Source organism: Notolepis coatsorum (genome assembly GCF_963971535.1).
Source record: "Notolepis coatsorum genome assembly, chromosome: 10".
Classification (NCBI taxonomy): Eukaryota; Metazoa; Chordata; class Actinopteri; order Aulopiformes; family Paralepididae; genus Notolepis; species Notolepis coatsorum.
The window spans coordinates 85,582,688-85,603,420 of NC_140174.1; the positions used below are offsets into that span (position 1 = coordinate 85,582,688).

The 20,733-nt window shown below is 41.1% G+C and overlaps 1 protein-coding gene across 1 annotated transcript in view; it reads right to left on the bottom strand.

The window, feature by feature from the left end:
• Positions 1-20,733, bottom strand: part of ank3b (ankyrin 3b) — a gene marked incomplete at its 3' end in the record, with an annotated part of 393,887 nt that overhangs the window by 12,726 nt on the left and 360,428 nt on the right. Inside the window, 2 exon segments of the mRNA XM_084323081.1 lie at positions 15,220-15,456; positions 16,626-16,709. Coding sequence (XP_084179207.1) covers positions 15,220-15,456; positions 16,626-16,709 — 321 coding nt within the window.

The window sequence follows — 20,733 nt, forward strand, 5'->3', positions numbered from 1 at the left end:
GGAGCAATTGACGACTGTTCTGTTTAACCCTTCATTCACTATCATTTACCTTTGGACAACAATAAACCCTGTAAACCATAAGAGGAGCAACTTTGGACATTCAATTCATTCAACATCACAACTTTGGTACAGCGTGAAGAGGGACATTAGCGGGTGCATTGTGGACGACTGTCAGCACACCCAGGAATGACAGTCGGCCACTACACCATTGATGACATATTGATTATAGTTGAATCACTGATGGTTCTCCTGTAAAGAAAGATGGTTTAAAGGGTACTTAAAGGTTTAAATGAATATGTTTAAACATTTACCTATTGAGATGATAAACTGATATAGAGTTTACTGATGATAAAAGGATACATCCAATATCCAACCTTAAACCTAGCTTTTAGCTAGAGATAACCTCAGAGACGTCTGAACCAACCCTAATGTGTTGATCCAATCAACCTAGGACTTGATATCGAACTAACCCTCCCGAAAGGAGAGGTTACTGAAAGAACCAAAAAGGGATACTTCAAACCACTACTTGTACTTTACGTCTGTATGTATTATTACTGTCTAGCTAGCGCGCTTTTAATTAAAACACCGTCATTGTTATAACTCTGTCTCTGGTCTACTATTCTTTTAATTGTGCATATTACTCCTCTTCTCATTCGAACCTGGAACTGTGCCCATGGCGAACAGCTGTTACTGTTAGTGACACAAGTGCTACACATCCACGGCCCAGGTCTCTAGTTTCTGGTTGTAATAAAGTTTCACAAGGTTCTGCCAACAAGGACACAGCGTCACAGATGCTAAGTGCATTTCCTGTATGCCGCCACTAGGGGCAGAACGGCTGACCAAGAGAGAATGAATGAATGAAAACTTTAGAATGGGTACAATACAGTACGGCTCAATACACACAATTGTTAAGGGGATGCAGACCAGAGAAAGACGTTTGTCTTGTTTACATCAGGGTCCCCCATTTTTAATTCATAGTGACATTTATGACAATACACAACATACATGACATTTATGGCATAGGGACATACATGACATACAGGTATTTAGTACTGTTACATTTGTGACATATACAATATGCAAATATACAGTACTGTTACCCATAGATCCTGACAGAGTATATACATATGATGGGGAGGGGGTGGGTGGGTGGGTTGGGAGAGAAATATACATATGGTGGGGAGCGAATATATACATACGGTGGGGAGGAGACTGTAGGAGGGGGTGGGTGGGTGGGAGAGAAATATACATATGGTGGGGAGAGAATATATACATGCGTGGGGAGGAGACTGTCTATTAGGAGGGGGTGAAGGGGTTTGGACATTTACGGTGGCCAGTTTCGAATTGCAGCCTCCCGTAGGTGCTCTTTAAGAGCGGTTTTGAATGTGGGTAGGGATTCACATTCCTTTACAGTTTTGGGTAGGGTGTTCCACATTGATGTGGCATAATTGCGAAACGTGTTTAGTCCCTTGTTTGAGCCGAATCTGGGTTTAACATGTTTTGTTGAGCTTCCTCTGGTGTTGTGGTCGTGGTATTCACTGACCTTTGGTTAGTATTTTGACATGTACATGGGTACCTTAGTCGTATAGTGTATCTTGTAGACCAGGCCCATTGCAAGTTGCTGTACTCTGTCGTCTACTCTAAGCCATCCTAGGTTGTCAAAGTGGGCAGGGGTGAGGTGGGTTCTAGGGGTAAGGTCAAGTAGAAGTCTGACCAGTTTGTTTTGTGATGTTTGTAATCTTGTTTTTAGTGCCTTTGAGGTGCTTTGGTACCATGAGGTGCAAGCATAGTCGTAGTACCCTTGAATAAGTGCGAGTATTCAGGGTATTCTTGTTTACCAGAGAGGAGATCCGGTACAAGAATCTAGTTCGTTGGTTGACTTTTTTTTATTACCTTGGATGCCATTTTGTCACAGGAAAGATTTGCCTCTAGGATGGATTCTATGGAAGGATTTGCCTCTAGAGAGAGAGACATTGTCTTGAAGCTCATCCTGGGTGCTTTCTCCTCTGTGCTGGTCCATGCTCACTGAAGCTCATCCTGGGTGCTTTCTCCTCTGTGCTGGTTCATGCTCACTGAAGCTCACCCTGGGGGTTTATTCTTCCTTTCAGCAGAGGAGCTCAAATTGCTCCTAGAAGTTGTACAATTGTATTATGATATCTCCAGGCAGGGATTATGCGATCAGTTGTGTCTGTGAGTAGTGTGTGTGTGTGTGTGTGTGTGTGTGTGTGTGTGTGTGTGTGTGTGTGTGTGTGTGTGTGTGTATTTGAATTCATTTCCATCATTGTAATGAAATACAGTAAATTCAGTATGAAGTTGCATCTTTTGAACACAAGAGGGTGATACTATACAGCAGGGGTCCCCAAACTTTTTCCTGTGAGGGCCACATAACTTTTCCCTTCTCTGGTGGGGGCCGGGGTCAGTTTGTAACAGAAAAAGTGTGACGATCGCAGGGGTGCCTAAACGTAAACATTTATTGTTTTCCAGAAAGCCACACATAACCAAATATTAATAACCCTTTCCGGGATCTTCACAGAAAAAAAAGTCAGGAAATAAATAACACTATTTATGAAATAAATATACAGTACCTACAGACCACCTACTGTAGCTCTAGCTCTGTACTATTTAAAAGCACAGTGCAGGACACACTCAAAGGTTATCGCATCTCAGAGATGGCAGTGGACATGTATGACAGGACAAAGGCCATATGTAATGGCCTTGGGATTGAGAAACATACTGTACTACCAGCCAAAAGAGGAAGCAGAAAAGGATGGACGTGGACAAGTATGTAGTTGAATCATCTTGTGGCACAAGCTCAGACCTCAGCTCAGGAGATCAGCTGAGACAGAGACTGTTCTATCCAGTCCTCGTCAGAATGCTGCAAGAGCTAGAGAGCAGGTTCTCATAAGTTGGAGAACAACTTATGAGAGGCATACAGGCATGTTATCCAGCCTCAGACCAGTTTCTCTCAGTGGAATTGCTGCAATCCCTCGCCACACATTACAATATCCAACTACTGCCAGAGGAGATCACAGTTGCAAAGTGTTTCCTGGCCAGGACAGGCAGAGATGCAGTCCCTACTATCCAAAGTGTCTTTTCCCCTGGATGATAATAATAATAATGCATTTTATTTATAAGGCGCCTTTCAGGACACTAAAAAAAAAGTCCACAAATCGGTGAATGAAAAAATTATAGGATCAAATGAAAACTACTACTTACTAAAAATGGATGTTTAAAAGTACTAAAAACCAACAAAAAATATCAAACACTAACAAACATTCAGCACAGATAATGGGGATGCCATCTTAAAAAAAGAAAAAAAGAAAAAAAAAGTTTAAAGCTCCGGGCCTCTAGGGGGCCGGGCCAAATGTGGAGGTGCGGGCCGTAGTTTGGGGACCACTGCATACAGGTTCGCTGCTCAGAGCCTCAGGGAATCAGTTATTTGGCCCCTGTTTATAACATGGGAATGCCATAGTGAGCCTATTGTCGTTGCTACACCTATGCAGTAAAAACATGTATGCATGAATTCATTTCCATCATTGTCCATTGAAATAATCCCTGCCCCCTCGAGCTTGGAACCTGTTTCTAACATGCTTCCTATCACCCTTCCTATCCTATGCTACCTAACATTCTGGCCGGTCCATCTCGCTTGAAATTGCAATGTATTTCCAATGGACACATTTCTAAATCGTCTCGTTTAAAACAAATAAAGCATGAACATTGGCATGGTGTACCTTTCTGTGTGTATTCCTCCACAATCTATAGCTCAACATTTAATCAGCAATTAATCGTAAAATAATTACGTATCATTTTATTTCAACCAAAAATGCTTAAACAATAATGTTTGTGATAGAAGGGAACTCATTTTGTGCAAAAATGGAAAGCTTGCCAATGTTCACGAGGCAGAATTATTATGATGTGTGGTTCAAAGGCCAGTGTTCTAAAGTATAGGAATACGTGGCAGTGTTTGCAGGGCTATAACTATATTATAGCTATCGATACAATACTATGGCCCATTTGACATTGAGTATATATCGTTCAATATGTGAAAAAGAAATAATTTTTTCATCCATACATTCCCGTTTTATAGCGTGGTGAATATAAGTATGGTTTTAGAGCGGTCTAGGGTAATTCCTGGGAGGCTGGTAATAGCCCGCAACGTGTATTATACTAAATGCATTGGCGTTCCATCCCTACACACGCTACAATAAAAAAATCAAATGCATATGATAGATAGATAGATAGATCAATGCAAGATTGATATCACATAGCCCTTACCTTGACTAGGATGTACCCCAAAAAGAATATTCCAATCATCTGGTCGCCATTCCATGTATTGATGTCCATCGTGTCGCCAACATAATCCACCACAGAACATGGATCGGGAGTACTTGATTCTTCTCAATCTGAGCGTTATAACCGCTTCCCTTGCCCGGAGAAAAATAGCCGACCCGGACGCGTGTATGCTTTTACCAACGCGTTCGTGTTTCCGGGTTCCCGTTTTGCGTTCTGATTGGCCACTGACCTACGCCCCCCTCGCTATGAGCGGCTGTGTCTGTGCGCTATTGTTTATTATTATCTGGCCACAGTGTGGGTTCCCTGGTCGGTGATGATGAGCTCAAATAGGTTATTATAATAAACACTGAATGGAGCAATATAGCCTTGTTGTTAGTTAGACAGCAGGCTATACGGTCTTCTTCAGTTGAGTTACACTTTGAAACATTTATAGCGAGTCTTGCTCTAGTGATGCATCATCACAACAACACGGGCGGCTCTACAACAACAATGGCTTATTTATCTATAAAGAAGACAATCCCATCGCTGACAACAAGTACTATAGTCACACACAGGCCTGCCGTGTTTTATGAATGAAGTAGATTTTCATTTAATCGCCTTTGGGGCGTGAGATATGAAGACAGATTTAACTGGGTATAGGAAGGAAGTACCATACGAGCCGCAAATTGAACATGCAGTGAGTCTGCGACAACAACCCAATAAAGCTGGCTTTTCATCCATGACAGCTCTCAAAATTATTGACAGTTACCTGACAGAACATGGACTGAAATGGGAGAACTGTGTGGGCTTTTGCTCTGATGGTGTGCAGGCCATGGCAAGGAAAAGGAGGGGGCTACAGGCGCTCATCAAGGGGGTCTCGCCAAACGCGCAATGGACGCACTGTAAATTCACAGAGAGGCGCCAGCGTCAAGACAGCTTAGCCCTGAGCTGAATGAGGTTTTGACAGAAGTTATAAACGTGGTAAATTTCATCAAAACCCGAGCCCTGAAAGATATTTTGGTCCGCCAAAGGGGGGCCTGACAGAAAAAGTTTGAGAAGCACTGCCCTATGATAACACCAGGCTCCCTGGATGGATAATGAATGGAAATATCGAATAAAAGAAATAACGATGAAAACCCGACTTTTTCCGGGTTTGGCGCTCAAGCCTCGGCGAGTTAACCCGACTTATCTCGGGTCTGGCATCCAATGAGTTCATAACAAGACAACAAAGACACAATTATAGTTTTATATTGAATTTGAACATGAACAAAAGCTTGGCAATCCTGTGCCACTGTGAAATAATTAGGCCTAATAAAAAATGTAGTTGTAGGCCGGATAGGAGATTTATTTCCATTCAAATAATAATAATTTGTGTAATAATTTGCCACCTTTTGTGGCAAAACATATTTAGGCTTCTGAATGTGCTCTGTATAACACATGAGAGTCAGTAAAACTTTTTTTACATTGGCGTTTATCAGTTTTGGTATAGGCTAAATGAATCGCGCCCCAACTGCAGTACCTCCACACCCCACTAGAGGGTCGCGCCCACACTTTTGGAACCACTGATCTATAGCAGGGGACCAAGGGTTCCCAAACTTTTCAGGCCACGACCCCCAAACAACAGTGTCAGAGAGCCGCGACCCCCACTATTATAGGAGGTAAAAAATAATTAAAAAATAATAATATATATATATTTTTTTAATAAATGGAAATGTATGGTTGAAACATGCAGACGCTCAAACGCACACACACTAATAAGCATTGGAGGCTTTTAACCAGGGCCGGACTGGGGAAATCATTCAGGCCAGGAAATATAGTGCAAAATATAGCCCCAGTCAGGCCACTTTTTAATGTCCCCCACCAGGAAATTTTTTGTTACAAAGACTTCATTTCCTGCATTCTGGTGCAGGAATTATTTTATTTGTACCCTTTAAATGCCAGTGTTTGTGATGGCATCACAAATGATTGTTAAAAAACAGGCTAGCATATGTATGATTAGCAACAACACTGATTTTTATGGATTTTCAGTTTTTTTGTAATTGATAAAAAATACAATCTTATTCAACTTCAGCCCTTATCATAACACCACATATTAATTTTATAATTCTAACCCTTTAAATGCCAGTGTGTGATGGCATATATTTGCAATATATCAAATGCAAAGTAGATTTTTCTGGGGGGGATTATTACAGGCTAGCATGTGTCAATGATTAGCAGTTTGTTGTAAGGGTCCCGCCTCCACCAATCACATGCGGCTCCCTTGTGTGTGTGTGAGAGCAAAAGAGAGAGAGAGATAGTTCTCCAACTTGTGTGAGTTGCAGTGATCTCCTGGTTGTTCCCCACCTAGGTTACCTAACTATTGCGCTGGTGCAACTAGAAACACTGGCCTGGCCTGCTTCTAAGTTCAGTGGCCTGACTGCATAAAAAAAAAAAAAATTGATTTTTTTAAATCATCTGGCGACCCCCCCCCCCCGCGGCGGCTCGCGACCCCGACTTTTGGAACCCCTGATCTATAGAATCATTTAGGGCCATTTAAGAAGAAGCCCCAGCACATCTCTCCAGTCAGAAACTCAGACAGACTCGCTGCTTTTCAGTTTAAACACAATTTATTTTCTGCTTAAATAATTACAGTGTAGGCTGTTGGATCTTCATACATAATGCTTCCTAAAATAAACAGCTCCTGTTCAATTCCCGGCAGCTCAGACAAAGGGGCCTTGTTTAGAAGAATCTAATCTTTAAGAAACTGGACAGCAGTTCCCAAAACGTGTGTTTGGCAGTATTTATATAAATGTACCTGTCATACAGAAATCACAAATTAACCTTAATTAAATTTCTGAAGATATTTCTCCATATGAACGCAGAACAATAGAGTCATTATAGATGATGTCATCCTGATTGTTCTGGGCCACCGAGAGTTAAACAGCAGCTGTTTCTCTCAATTCCACTGTTTGTACGTTAAAATTAATAAAAAATAAAAATCAAGATACCAGTAGAAGTCACCAAACCCCCGAAATAACCCCCGTCTGACCCCACAGCAGAGTTAGAGACATAAAGTGACACTGCTATTACACAAAAATGGGGGTGTGTTGCTACATCCATGGTGACATCATCAGGGCTCAAACTAAAGAGGTGGTGGCTCTGGTGGTTGAGACAAGACATGGATCTGAATCCACCTTGTGAAGCGTTTCTATCCTGCCACTCATGTGTGTGTGTGTGTGTGTGTATGTGTGTAGAACGTTAAGAGGCATAATTATATTTGTAATAAAGACTCACCAACCCAGTCTCTACCAGTAATAAAGTGTTTTGCATCAGGAGGTAGAGTCTGTAATACCGCTAAACAGCGCCCTCTGGGCAAAAGAGTGGTATTGCACTTTGTTTCAACATGTTTCGTTTTACATTTACATTTTGTCATTTAGTTGATGCTTTTATCCAAAGCGACTTACAAGTTTTGTATGACAAGTCAGTAGGAAGGGTACAACTCTATCAGCTGAGTAACAATGTTCATCAAAGTGTTCAGACTTGAGTGCTACAGTGTTGAGTGTATGTTAGTATATTAGGAAGAGTGCATGACAATAAGAAGGTTACTGTAAGTGTTTTTTTTTCTTTTCATTTCAGATAATGGTTGAAGAAGTGTGTCTTTAGTCAACGGCGAAAGATTGGGTCGCGTTTCGGCTGTCCTAACTGTGGTGGGAAGTTCGTTCCACCATTGTGGGGCAAGGACTGAGAATAGGTGGCTTCTCTTTGATGACCCTCCCTGGAGCTCGGATAGGAGTAGGTCTGAGGCGGCCAGAAGATGCAGACCGTAGAGGTCTTGAGGGTGTGTCGTTAGAGACCATTGACCGGAGGTAGGCGGGAGCCGTTCCCTTTGCCGCAACGATATGCCAGGTCGAGGGCCTTGAAGCGGATTCGTGCGGCAATGGGGAGCCAGTGCAGGTCTCTAAGAAGTGGGGTGACATGGGCTGACGTCGGTAGGTTTGGTCCGATGTGTGGGTTGGAGTTTAGTTTAGCAACCCCTCCCCCCCTGTCTCCACTCAACTCCAAACCACACATCAAACTAAAAGTAAATATGTTAACAAACATCTAAACGTGTAACATGACAAAGCGCAGTACCAAGTGGGGCCCTTTAGCCGAGGGGGCGCTGTTTGACAGCATAACAGATTTCACCTTTAAAACAACAGGAAGGAGGTGAAGATACATGCATCAGAAGACCATCTCTTCTGCAGACTGAACATCCTGCAGAATAACAGTTGGTTCAAACATCCTTGGTTCAAAATCAAGCAGATATTTTTTTTGTTTTGTTTCTCTTTTACACTTCATTCTTTTCTTAATTATTCATTATGCAAGACCGTGTGAGGTCACACACCATAGATATGGCGGGACAGTGGAACCTGACCTCGCTAAGATGGCCTCCAAGCTGAACCATGCCGAGAGAGTGGAACCTGACCTGGCCAAGATGGCCTCCAAACTGAACCATGCTGGGACAGTGGAACCTGACTTCGCTAAGATGGCCTCCAAGCTCAACCAAACAGTGCATAAACCATGTGTGAAGCTACTAACATGTTTTTTTTGTGTGGTTTTTTTATTTGTATTTATACAGTGTCATTTACATACAACAAAACCACCCATTTTATTCAATTGTTATTATTAGCATTATAATTATTATTACTATTATGTATTTATCTTTATAAAAGAACCACATGGTAAGTCCTCAGTGTTCTGGGTCCAGGAGAGTCACCAAGTCAAAAATCAGCATTTCCTGTTTGCTGCCTCTTTGGTCTCAGAGATGATGAGGGGCAGGGGGTGGGGGCTACTATTGTAAGCACTCCTCTCATTGGTGGAGGGGTAAGAAAGCCCCCGCCTCACACCTGCCTGTGAGCAGGCTGGACAGACGGACAGCAGGCCGGGCTGACAGGGAAGTGAGTTTGTTGACATGCTCATGCGAAATAAAATCAAACGTTTTGTTTTGTCTTGCTGAAGATCATGCGTTTACAGTGGAAGCGTCAGAAGAGGACAGCTGATTGGACCAGGCTCTCTGGCTCCTCCCACGGTGTGTGTTTTCACACATAAGAGTCACGGGACCTAGAAGATGAATTAAATACAGATATAATAAATATATTCTAATTCTATTGTATTAATGCAGATATATATTCAAATTATATGGTATTAATACAGATATAATATATATTAGAATTCTATGGTATTAATGCAGATATGTATTCTAATTATATGGCATTAATACAAATATAAAATATATTTGAACTCTATGGTATTAATACAGATATATATTCTAATTATATAATATATATTTGAACTCCATGGTATTAATACAGATATAATATATATTCTAATTCTATGGTATTAATACAGATTATATATTCAAATTATATGGTAGAAATACAAATATAATATATTCTAATTTATAATATATATTCTGATTCTATGGTATACATACAGATATAATATATATATTCTAATTATATGGTAGTAATACAGATATGATATACAGTATATTCTAATTCTATGGTATTAATACAGATATACTATATATTCTAATTATATTGTATTAATACAGATATAATATATTCTAATTATATGGTATTAATACAGATATAATATATATTCAAATTATATGTTATTAATGCAGATATCATATTCTAATTATATGGTATTAATACATATATAATATATATTCTAATTATATGTTGTTGTTATTATTAATACAGATATAATATATATTTTAACTCTATGGAATCAATACAGATATAATATATATTCTAATTAAATGCTATTAGTACAGATATAATATATATTCTAAGTCTATGGTATTAATACAGATAACATCTGACTCTAACTCTATACAGATAACATTTCACTCTAATTCTATGGTTGCCATAGAAACAACCCATATTCATTAGCAGTGTTTCAAATACATTCTGGAAATAATATAGGCTGAAGGCTGAAATAATATAATTACGTCCTACTGTCTGGCTACAGTGATTAGAGCATCGCTTTGATGCAGAGAAATACGACCCTGGTGGTGATATGAAACTGCAGGTAATTTGAGCAATATTCTGTAGGATTCCGTGCTGTTTATGTTTTTCCATGGTGCAGGACATAATGCCTATGAAAAATCAGTGAAGAATCCAGCTATCGTGAAATCGTGCAATCATGGGAGGCCTGAAATAACTTTCTGTGTAAAGTTTGTATATGATCCACATACCAGGATGACCTCTGACTGTTACGAGTCGCTCTTCTTTTTCCCTTGTTTCCCCTGTTTCCCCTTAGATACCTCTCTGGACTGGTAGAGAGAGAGAGAGAGAGAGAGAGAGAGAGAGAGAGAGAGAGAGAGAGAGAGAGAGAGAGAGAGAGAGAGAGAGAGAGAGAGAGAGAAGAGTTAGTCAGGTACTCTTGTGTGAAACAGAAGCCGTTCAGCTGAGGCGGGGTCACGGCAGAGGTCATGCTGCGGAGAGAGAGAGCTCAGTCTCTGGAGAGAAGAGATACATTTAACAGCTTTGTTTTTACATTTGATTTGAGATGCTCCATTTCCACTCACACAAAACATGCTGGAAAAGAAACCTAAACTACATTGAAAGAGAGCGGACATGTTAATGTTAAACTACGTTGAAAGAGAGCGGACATGTTAATGTTACTAAACTACGTTGAAAGAGAGCGGACATGTTAATGTTAAACTACGTTGAAAGAGAGCAGATATATAATGTTAAACTACGTTGAAAGAAAGAGGACATGTTAATGTTAAGCTACGTTGAAAGAGAGCGGACATGTTAATGTTACTAAACTACGTTGAAAGAGAGCGGACATGTTAATGTTACTAAACTACGTTGAAAGAGAGCGGACATGTTAATGTTAAACTACGTTGAAAGAGAGTGAACGTGTTAATGTTGCTTAACACCAGAAGTTCTCAACCTTGAACATGTTATTGTTGCTTGGATCAGAACGTTATCAAAGATGTTTTTAACACTATGATCGCCGATGACGAGTTAAGACGTCATTCCTAGCCATGCTCATTCCGCCGAAGACGCCGTAACTCGTCTTTGATGTCAATATTTCAAAAATCTGTGACCGAAATCATATTTCCCCTCCGGAGCCCTGAGACACACTGCAAAGCTCCACTCAACTCTCTAGCGGTTCAAGAGCGCCATCTGGTGGCCGATTGGCAGATCGCCAACCGGAAATTAGCCTTTGAACCGGAAGTGCTCATCCATATGTGGTCCGGGCACTCGCTATCGTTAGAGAGACTCCGTCTTGATACAGTGAACATCGATCGGTGCAAATAACTCGAAAAAACAACATGATTTGGACGTATATACTATTATACAACCTGGAAATGGATTGGGCATTTTTCCATCCCATAATAGAAAAAATTCTGTTCCACGCTCATCTGCCAGCGGCGCGAGGAAGCCACGGTAAGATTCAGCGTTATATTCTAACGTGTTCCATATAAACTGCTATGATGACCATATGACCCACTCTGGATGAATCATCTAACGCTGCCCACGGAATTATAAACGATCCCCCGCCCATCCGGTCATCATCAGATGACACGTAGTAACTTCTAGAACCACGTCCAGTTGACATTTTTTATCTCGCGCCGATTGCTATCAAACTGTATTTCATCATCAATATAATGCATTTGGAGCTATAAATCAAGTTCTGGAGAAAACTGCAGAAAACGATAAAAACATACTTATACTTTAGACCATATTTTAGTATGAATATGTGAATGAAAAAGTTTAACGTTGCTACACCCTGGACAATACATATAGGACATTGAATGGGCCATAATAATGGCAATTTAGCAATAGAATTTAAAAAGTTATAGCCCTGCAAAGAAGGGGAACTTCTCCATAGACAAATAGAGCTGGCGAGGGATGGTAAATTATGAATTTAACCCATGGCGATCAAAGTGTTAACCAGGTGTCACATCCCATGCAGCTCAGTTTCCTAGACACCTAGAAAACGGACCCTTTAATCTTTAACCTTTTATTTATTATTATTATTATTATTATTATTATTATTATTATTATTATTATTATTATTATTATTATTATTATTATTATTATTATTATTATTATTATTTTACACTGTTAACATTTATGTTACTTTGTTAACTAGACACTTAAAGATTCTAAATATTTTTTAAGTCATGTTAAATCTTCCAGGGGGTGCATTAGAAGCCCCCTTGGATACTAACTAGACATATGCTAGCTATAATGTTATAATGTTAGCAGATGTTGTGTTTGATGCTTTGCACTGTGGGATAGCGCCAAGGTCTTTAAAAAAAAGTGTAGACGTAGGCAGCGTTTCCTTGACAACAATGCTGATATTCAGCACCATGGATTCTATTCAAGTGAATGGAACATTTATAACTCTGTCCCAGGCAGTGATCCACTGGTGGTTGACTTCCACACCAGTGACCAAACCTTCCTTTTATACATGTAAGACCCTGGGAGACACCAGGGCCCTGTTTCATGTACGTGGTTCAACTAAGTCGATCAAGATGTCCATTATCCAGCTTCAGTTAACCCGATGTTCGAAGCCGGGATTTTCCTGTTTCACAAAGGTGGATTCAGTCTCGTTAACTCAAGCCAGACTTGCGAGTCAGGCTAAATGCGCGCGGCCGTTTTAGGTGAAAAGCCAGCACGTATCGATGGCAGAGACCCTGATTCTCAACGGCATTGATTGATTAATTGATTTAAGACTTTATTGACAGATTGCAATACGGCTCAATCGCCTCGCCGACAAGTTAAATGCGTTATCTATAGGCTAATTCTAAGTCCCTCATTACCTCAATCAATCAGATTATATTTCTTTAAACTTGCCTGCTGGATTGAATAATCAAATGAGATCTTGCTAGCGAAAATAATTAGTTAACTGTTATACAGAATTACGATACGGCCCTCTTGCCCATTGATTGATGTATAGTCAATCTTTAACTTATCTCCAATGTGGTCTAACGGGTTGTTCTTTTGACTTTCACACGGACGACCGGGGTTCAAGACCCTAGTCGTCTCCTTTTTTTTGCAATATAGGAATAATTCAATTTGGTGCACGTTGAGAGCTATATAAAGAATGACACCCTCAATGCATGTAGATTTATAATATTTTAACTTAAAACCAGGCTACTTTGGCGTATAATCATTAATATTATATTCAAAAAAATCATATTGGAAACACCGGGATTTAAACCCGGGTCACACGGTTGGCAGGCTTGAGCACTACCGCTGGGCCACTGTGCCAGATGGGATAAATTCATTGTTTATACATTAATGAACGAGAGACCCGTGTTTAGAATATTCCTTATTTTGAATGAAGTTTTATTTCTTTATCCTCATTCATTCATGTGACGTCAACGGCTCATTCAATTTCTCAAATCCGTCAAACAGCGCATCTCATCAGACATCTTAATCCCAGTTACAATTAAAATAACCACATAATGTGTACATCGCACGAGCGAGTGCCACCGTCGCCACGGTATATATAACGTGCATTATTTAGGACAAAGTGAATTTAATATCAGCATTTTGGGTCTATTTTACATTTCAAAAGCCCCCTCTGGAAGAATGGAGCACAAAAACGTAATTCAGAATGGTATAATGCAGATCGTAGACTGTGGGAATAGTTTCAGGAAACGAGCTGTCACTTTCTTTGCGGGGGCGTGGCTCTGCGTGATCCGGCTAACTTGAACTTGAACTCTGCTTTCGACCAGGCTCAAACTTTTGGATCTGTTGGCATGGTGATCTGGAAAATCCACGTACATGAAACCGGAAAGTCCGGCTAACCCAGTTATCCAGCTAAAGTTATCCGGCTAACTCAGTTATCCAGGTACATGGAACGGGGCCCAGGAACTGAATTCTTAATACCGGGAATAATAATGGATGCATTATAGAGCTGTGACTCTGATATCAAGTGAGATGCTAATCTCACATAGAACTGTGAAGCTTGTACATCTGGTTGAGAAGAGCTGATGACATACCACAGCAAACTACACACACACACAAACTAAAACTACAGAAAAATACACACTCCAACCAAAGCAAACTACACATACACACCAACCACAGCAAACTACACACACTCCAACCACAGCAAACTGCACACACACACACACACACACACTCCAAAAACAACAAACTACACACACATATACTAACTATACACCACTGCAAACTACACTCCAACCACAGCAAACTGCAGAGCCGTCTCCAGCGTGGGTCAGACCAGACCCCTCTGCTCTCCACACTCTGCATGGCTGTGTACTATTCCTCCAGACTAGCATCCTAGAATACTTATATACCACACTAGATTACTTCTTAGAAGTAGAACCCCCTGGTTCAATGCCTTTCATTTAACGTTAGGCAAATATGCTGCTACAATAACAAACAAACATATTCCATGATGTAAATTAATACATCTTCTACTAGTACAGATAATATCCCTACCCCTAATTATCTATTAATTTAAGGGTGAAATAAAGAAATTGTACAATCTTTATTGTAGCTGACAAAAGGTGTAAGCCAGACTGACACAAGACTGTCCTTGGCCTACAGCTTTACCACTAGGTGACTGGTATGGTTGTAGCACATATCAAGACAGCAGGTCATGGTAGAAACAGGGGGTTTCCTGAAGCCAGAATGATCACAGCTCATCACATAATTATGATCTACTTTTCTATTCATAATTTGTGTTGAGCTGCCAAGCATGGTAGTGCTGAGGTGTTGTGGCGAATAACAGGGACTCTACGCCCACAGCAGGAGCTCTGAGCAGGTCTAGGCCCACAGTAGGAGCCTTGAGCAGGTCTAGGCCTAACATCAGGAGCTCTGAGCAGGTCTAGGCCTAACATCAGGAGCTCTGAGCAGGTCTAGGCCTAACAGCAGGAGCTCTGAGCAGGTCTAGGCCCACAGTAGGAGCTCTGTGAGTGGGGCCAACCTCAGTCTGTGCTCTCTGGACCTCCTGGTCTCTGGAACTCCCCGCCGATGCCTCCTTTCCCGACCTGGAGCGCTTCCCCCTGTTCCTCCCCTTCCCTCCTCCTTTTCCTCCCCCTCCTCCTCCTGAAGGAGATGCTCCTGCTCCACCTGTCCCACCACCTTCTTCTGTCCCAGTGTCTCCTCCTGCTCCCCTCTCCTCTGAGGAGGCCGCCACCCGCCGCACCACCTTCCTTATAACCTGTAGAGGGTGTGGTAAAGGCATGTCAGGCGACCCGGGACCCAACACAGGCTGGGTCTAAGGCTGAGACGATATGCCATTTGGAGGAATCGATAAATCGGGACAAAATTATCGATAAATATAGATTTTCTTATTATTATTTTGCATGTGTATATAAAAAAATATATTATTTGTTAGTTTGTGTGTGTGTGTGTCACATGCACTCACTATAGTTTTTACAATGCTGTAGTTGGCCCACGACACACACACACACACACAAACTAACGTTAAATTATATATTTCTTTCTTTTTTAATAAACATTTATTAAATTATTTTCTTTTTTTAATATAGGATAGAATGCTGCAACAAAACTGATTCTGACTGATTCTAGTCCTGCAGCAAAGTCATCATTTTGGACTGTCATTGTCACCACAAACGAGGACTGTGTTTCTAAACAGGGTATCATGCTGGCTAACCTGGTCCAGAACAAGGACTGTGTTTCTAAACAGGGTATCATGCTGGCTAACCTGGTCCAGAACAAGGACTGTGTTTCTAAACAGGGTATCATGCTGGCTAACCTGATCCAGAACAAGGACTGTGTTTCTAAACAGGGTATCATGCTGGCTAACCTGATCCAGAACAAGGACTGTGTTTCTAAACAGGGTATCATGCTGGCTAACCTGGTCTAGAACAAGGACTGTGTTTCTAAACAGGGTATCATGCTGGTTAACCTGGTCCAGAACAAGGACTGTGTTTCTAAACAGGGTATCATGCTGGCTAACCTGGTCCAGAACAAGGTCTACGTAAACTGGTCTGGATTGGATCCGGGAAGGTTCTGGGCACATGAAGACCTAGTGAGTGTATGTGTGTGTCTATATGCATGTGCATGTGTGTGTGTGTGTGTGTGTGTGTGTGTGTGTGTGTGTATGTTTGTATGTAAGTGTGTGCATATGTGTATGTGTGTGTCTATGTGTGTGTGTGTATGTGTGTGTATGTTTGTATGTGTATGTGTGTATATGTGTATGTATATATATGTCTGTGTGTGTGTGTGTGTGTGTGTGTGTGTGTGTGTGTGTGTGTGTGTGTGTGTGTGTGTGTGTGTGTGTGTGTGTGTGTGTGTGTGTGTGTGTGTGTGTGTGTATGTGTAGTTGTGCCGGGTGAGGATGAGGAGGAAGGAAGATGAAGGTACTTTTCTTGTCACCAAGTTTCCGTCGTCGTCTGTGAACTGCTCCTCCGTCACGGACTCCTTGGGAAGGTTCCTGGCCTCCTCACCCTGGGCGGGGGGGGCAGTTAGTTTAACTCTTTACAGGGTTTAACGCTTTAAAAAAGCCAGTTAGTTTGGGTTTAACTCTTGCATATAAGATTTCAACATCCTGACTAACTGTGATATTAACAGGAATATGTTTTGTATGTAAATGCAATCAATTACCATATAGTCCTGGATCAGTCCCATAGTTTGTCAAAACCCCAACAAGTGTTACTGTGATGCATGTACAGTACAAAACACTTTAAACACTTGCTGTTGGTTAGAGGCTCTCGGGAGGTGATGATTTATTTAACCATCATTTATATCTGTTCAAACATTCTGTCACACACAGAGGTTTAAAAGAACACAACATCCACTTCATACTAGGGCTGTCACTAACGATTATTTTGTTATCGATTAATCTGTTGATTATTTTTATCGATTAGTTGATTCATCTAAACCAGTGGTTCTCAACCTGTAGTACGCGTACCACTAGTGGTACTTGGGCCCCCTGCTGGTGGTACTCGGAGGGATCCCTGAAATCTCAATGTTTTTAAAAAATTTAATAAAACCAACTTTAAAATCAAAATACTAATACTACAAGGAATGAAAATAAGCTTGAGATCATTGAAATTGGGGTTTAAAATAAGTTGTACATTTATTTGGTTGTTTTTAGATTTAGAAACAAAATAAATGTTTGTTTCTGAGTCTGACGTTGTTTCTGACGGACACTAGTACAAGTGGCGTGTGCACGATTAGCTAACGTTACAAGCAAGCTAGTGATGACTAGCCGAGGGATGTCGCAAAAGTTGCTCAAAACGGGAGATATTCGAAAGAGAATAGTGGAGGAGAATATTTTTTTAACCAGAAGACTTCTTCACAAGAAAACGTGATGCACTGAATATGCGCAAGTCCACAATTCAATCCTGCTGTACAACCAGAGCCAAATCACAGGAAGCCTCATCATGCCAGGTACTAGAGCGAGAGACACAGTGGGAGAGAGAGAGAGAGAGATAATCTGACAGACAGACAGACTGTATTATCCTTTGCCTGTTACACTTGTGCATGTGTGAGAGAGAGAGGGACAGAGTGTGTGAGAGGGAGAGAGTGTGTGAGAGGGAGAGGGAGAGAGTGTGTGAGAGGGATAGAGTGTGTGAGAGGGAGATGGAGAGAGTGTGTGATAGAGAGAGGGATAGAGTGTGTGAGAGAGGGAGAGAGTGTGTAAGAGAGATGGAGAGTGTTCATTCAGAGAGGGTGTTTGAATGAAGTACATTTGCTGAAATACAGTTGTTCTTCATTTTCTCACTTGCTATGTGAGAATGTTAGTTATTATGTTCTCAATGCCCCTTGCATTGTATGAGAATTGTGTGGAAGAGTTTGCTAGTTCTAGTACCCCAGTGGTACTTGGTGTAAAAAGGTTGAGAACCACTGATCTAAACGATTAATTTACCAGAAAAATCAACAACAATTGATTCTATTTGCAATTGAATATTTCAAAATGTTTTACTAGTATCCTCAGGTCACATGGATAGTTGCCTCTTTGACACCACCTACTGAATACCCAGAGTAGGAGATGAGCCATGACGTTTATTTATGTCTATAAATGCTGTGTAGTGTGGATGCCTACTGTACATGAGTAGGGTGAGTAACCTACATGCCATTACTGCTTTTTATCTATTGACTCATTATAGCTACTTTATTATCTTGAAATAATATAACACCGGCCCGTTACTATGACATTGTTTATCATTACATACAATGTATCCATGCCTGTAGCTAAATGGTGAAAAACAGGGAACAACATTTTATTTTTATCTTAAAAAATAAATACCAGCCAGAGAGATTTTATACCAGCCAAAGATGATAAATAGCTTTTAGTATATCTCCATTAATTATTATATTGTGTGTTATCTCTCCACTCCCCCCTATGGTAGTGCTTGTGCCAGTACAGGAGATACGATTACATTTTTATTTTTATATATATATAGGCTAAACATATTTAAATCAATATATTCCCTTTGAATAAAATAGGCTCAGGAATCAGGATTGTTAAATATTTAACAATATTCTTGCTAATGAAGTGATATATTTATTATCATCAACTATCCAGTTAGTCTTTATAGTGTAACGCTACTTCAAATCATTGAACGTACAGAGAGAGAGGGAGAGAGACGGGCTCAACAATACGATGCGTCAATCATGAATATGCAAGGCGACAAATCGTGACAGCCATACTTCATACCACCACACACAACGGCTAGTTTTCACAGGAAGTGAAAACTAAATGAACAACTGGTATGTGAGCCAAGTATGATGCTTCTTCATATTAAACCAGAAGTGTGAAACCAATGTTGTGTTACTGTGTAAACTGAGAACTGCATACAAATTATATAGTTAACAAAGCATAGCCAGCTAGCTGGAGCTTCAGCCAACCAGTCAGCTAGCTAGACTTTCAACCGGGAGTATGTCTATGTTCCTCGGGTCCTATGTTCCCCGGGTCCTATGTTCCCCGGTAGCGATAGATAGTCAGACCACCAGCCCTGATTCCAAACTCTAACCTTAACCAACTTCGAAAGAGGGCCTAAGCATAACCAGTTCGAAACAAGGCGGACATTAATAATTCATAAAATAATAAAGATTTATAAAATGTTCAATCAATCAATCAATCGGGGAACATAGGACCCGGGGAACATAGGACCCGGGGAACATAGGGATGACCCCTTTCAACCAACCAGTCAGCTAGCTAGACTTTTAGCCAACCAGTCAGCTAGCTAGACTTTTAGCCAACCAGTCAGCTAGCTAGACTTTTAGCCAACCAGTCAGCTAGCTAGACTTTCAGCCAACCAGTCAGCTAGCTAGACTTTTAGCCAACCAGTCAGCTAGCTAGACTTTCAGCCAACCAGTCAGCTAGCTAGACTTTCAGCCAACCAGTCAGCTAGCTAGACTTTTAGCCAACCAGTCAGCTAGCTAGACTTTTAGCCAACCAGTCAGCTAGCTAGACTTTCAGCCAACCAGTCAGCTAGGCTAGCTAGACTTTTAGCCAACCAGTCAGCTAGCTAGACTTTCAGCCAACCAGTCAGCTAGGCTAGCTAGACTTTTAGCCAACCTTTCAGCCAACCAGTCAGCTAGCTAGACTTTCAGTCAACCAGTCAGCTAGCTAGACTTTCAGCCAACCAGTCAGCTAGCTAGACTTTCAGTCAACCAGTCAGCTAGCTAGACATTCAACCAACCAGTCAGCTAGCTAGACATTCAACCAACCAGTCAGCTAGCTAGATATTCTTCAGCCAACCAGTCAGCATACTGTAGCTAGACAGTTGGAGACATTGGCTCCAGTTCCTCTTGTAATTTCACTGTGATATCTGAGATCATGTTGATGTTGTGTCAGGATTTATTTCAGTCTGTGTCTGGATTTATTTTTCCTTCTCATCTTCTCCATCTCTTTCCATTGATCATATGAGACTATGTAGAATTCGGATCATAATACCAGTCTGATCACTTAGGGATGTGTTCTGGATCAACAGATCACAATACCAGTCTGATTATAATAATCATCATAATTCATAATAATGTAGCAGGTTCTTACTTGGTCAGACCTGTCTGTCTGTCTGTCTGTCTGTCTGTCTGTCTGTCTGTCTGTCTGTCTGTCTGTCTGTCTGTCTGTCTGTCTGTCTGTCTGTCTGTCTGTCTGTCTGTCTGTCTGTCAGTCTGTCCGTCAGTCCGTCCATCCGTCCGTCCGTCCGTCCGTCCGTCCGTCCGTGGACCTGTCAGTCAGTGTGAAGTCTGAAATGTAACTGTAGCCATTGGAACCGGTAGCAAGTTGTGATGCTAGCTGTGAGTTTTACAGGCTGCGATAACTAGCATTAGCCGGTCAGCCACGCCCACACAGCATGTCAGCCACGCCCACATAGCGGTCAGGTACCTTCAAAATGAGTCGTCTGCGGTAAACCTTGGTGGTGATGTTCATTTCCTCCTCTGAGCTGCTTTGCTCAGCGGCCTGATGGCAGCACCGCACAAAATTAATCACCTGTGTGTATGTGCGTGTGTGTTAGTG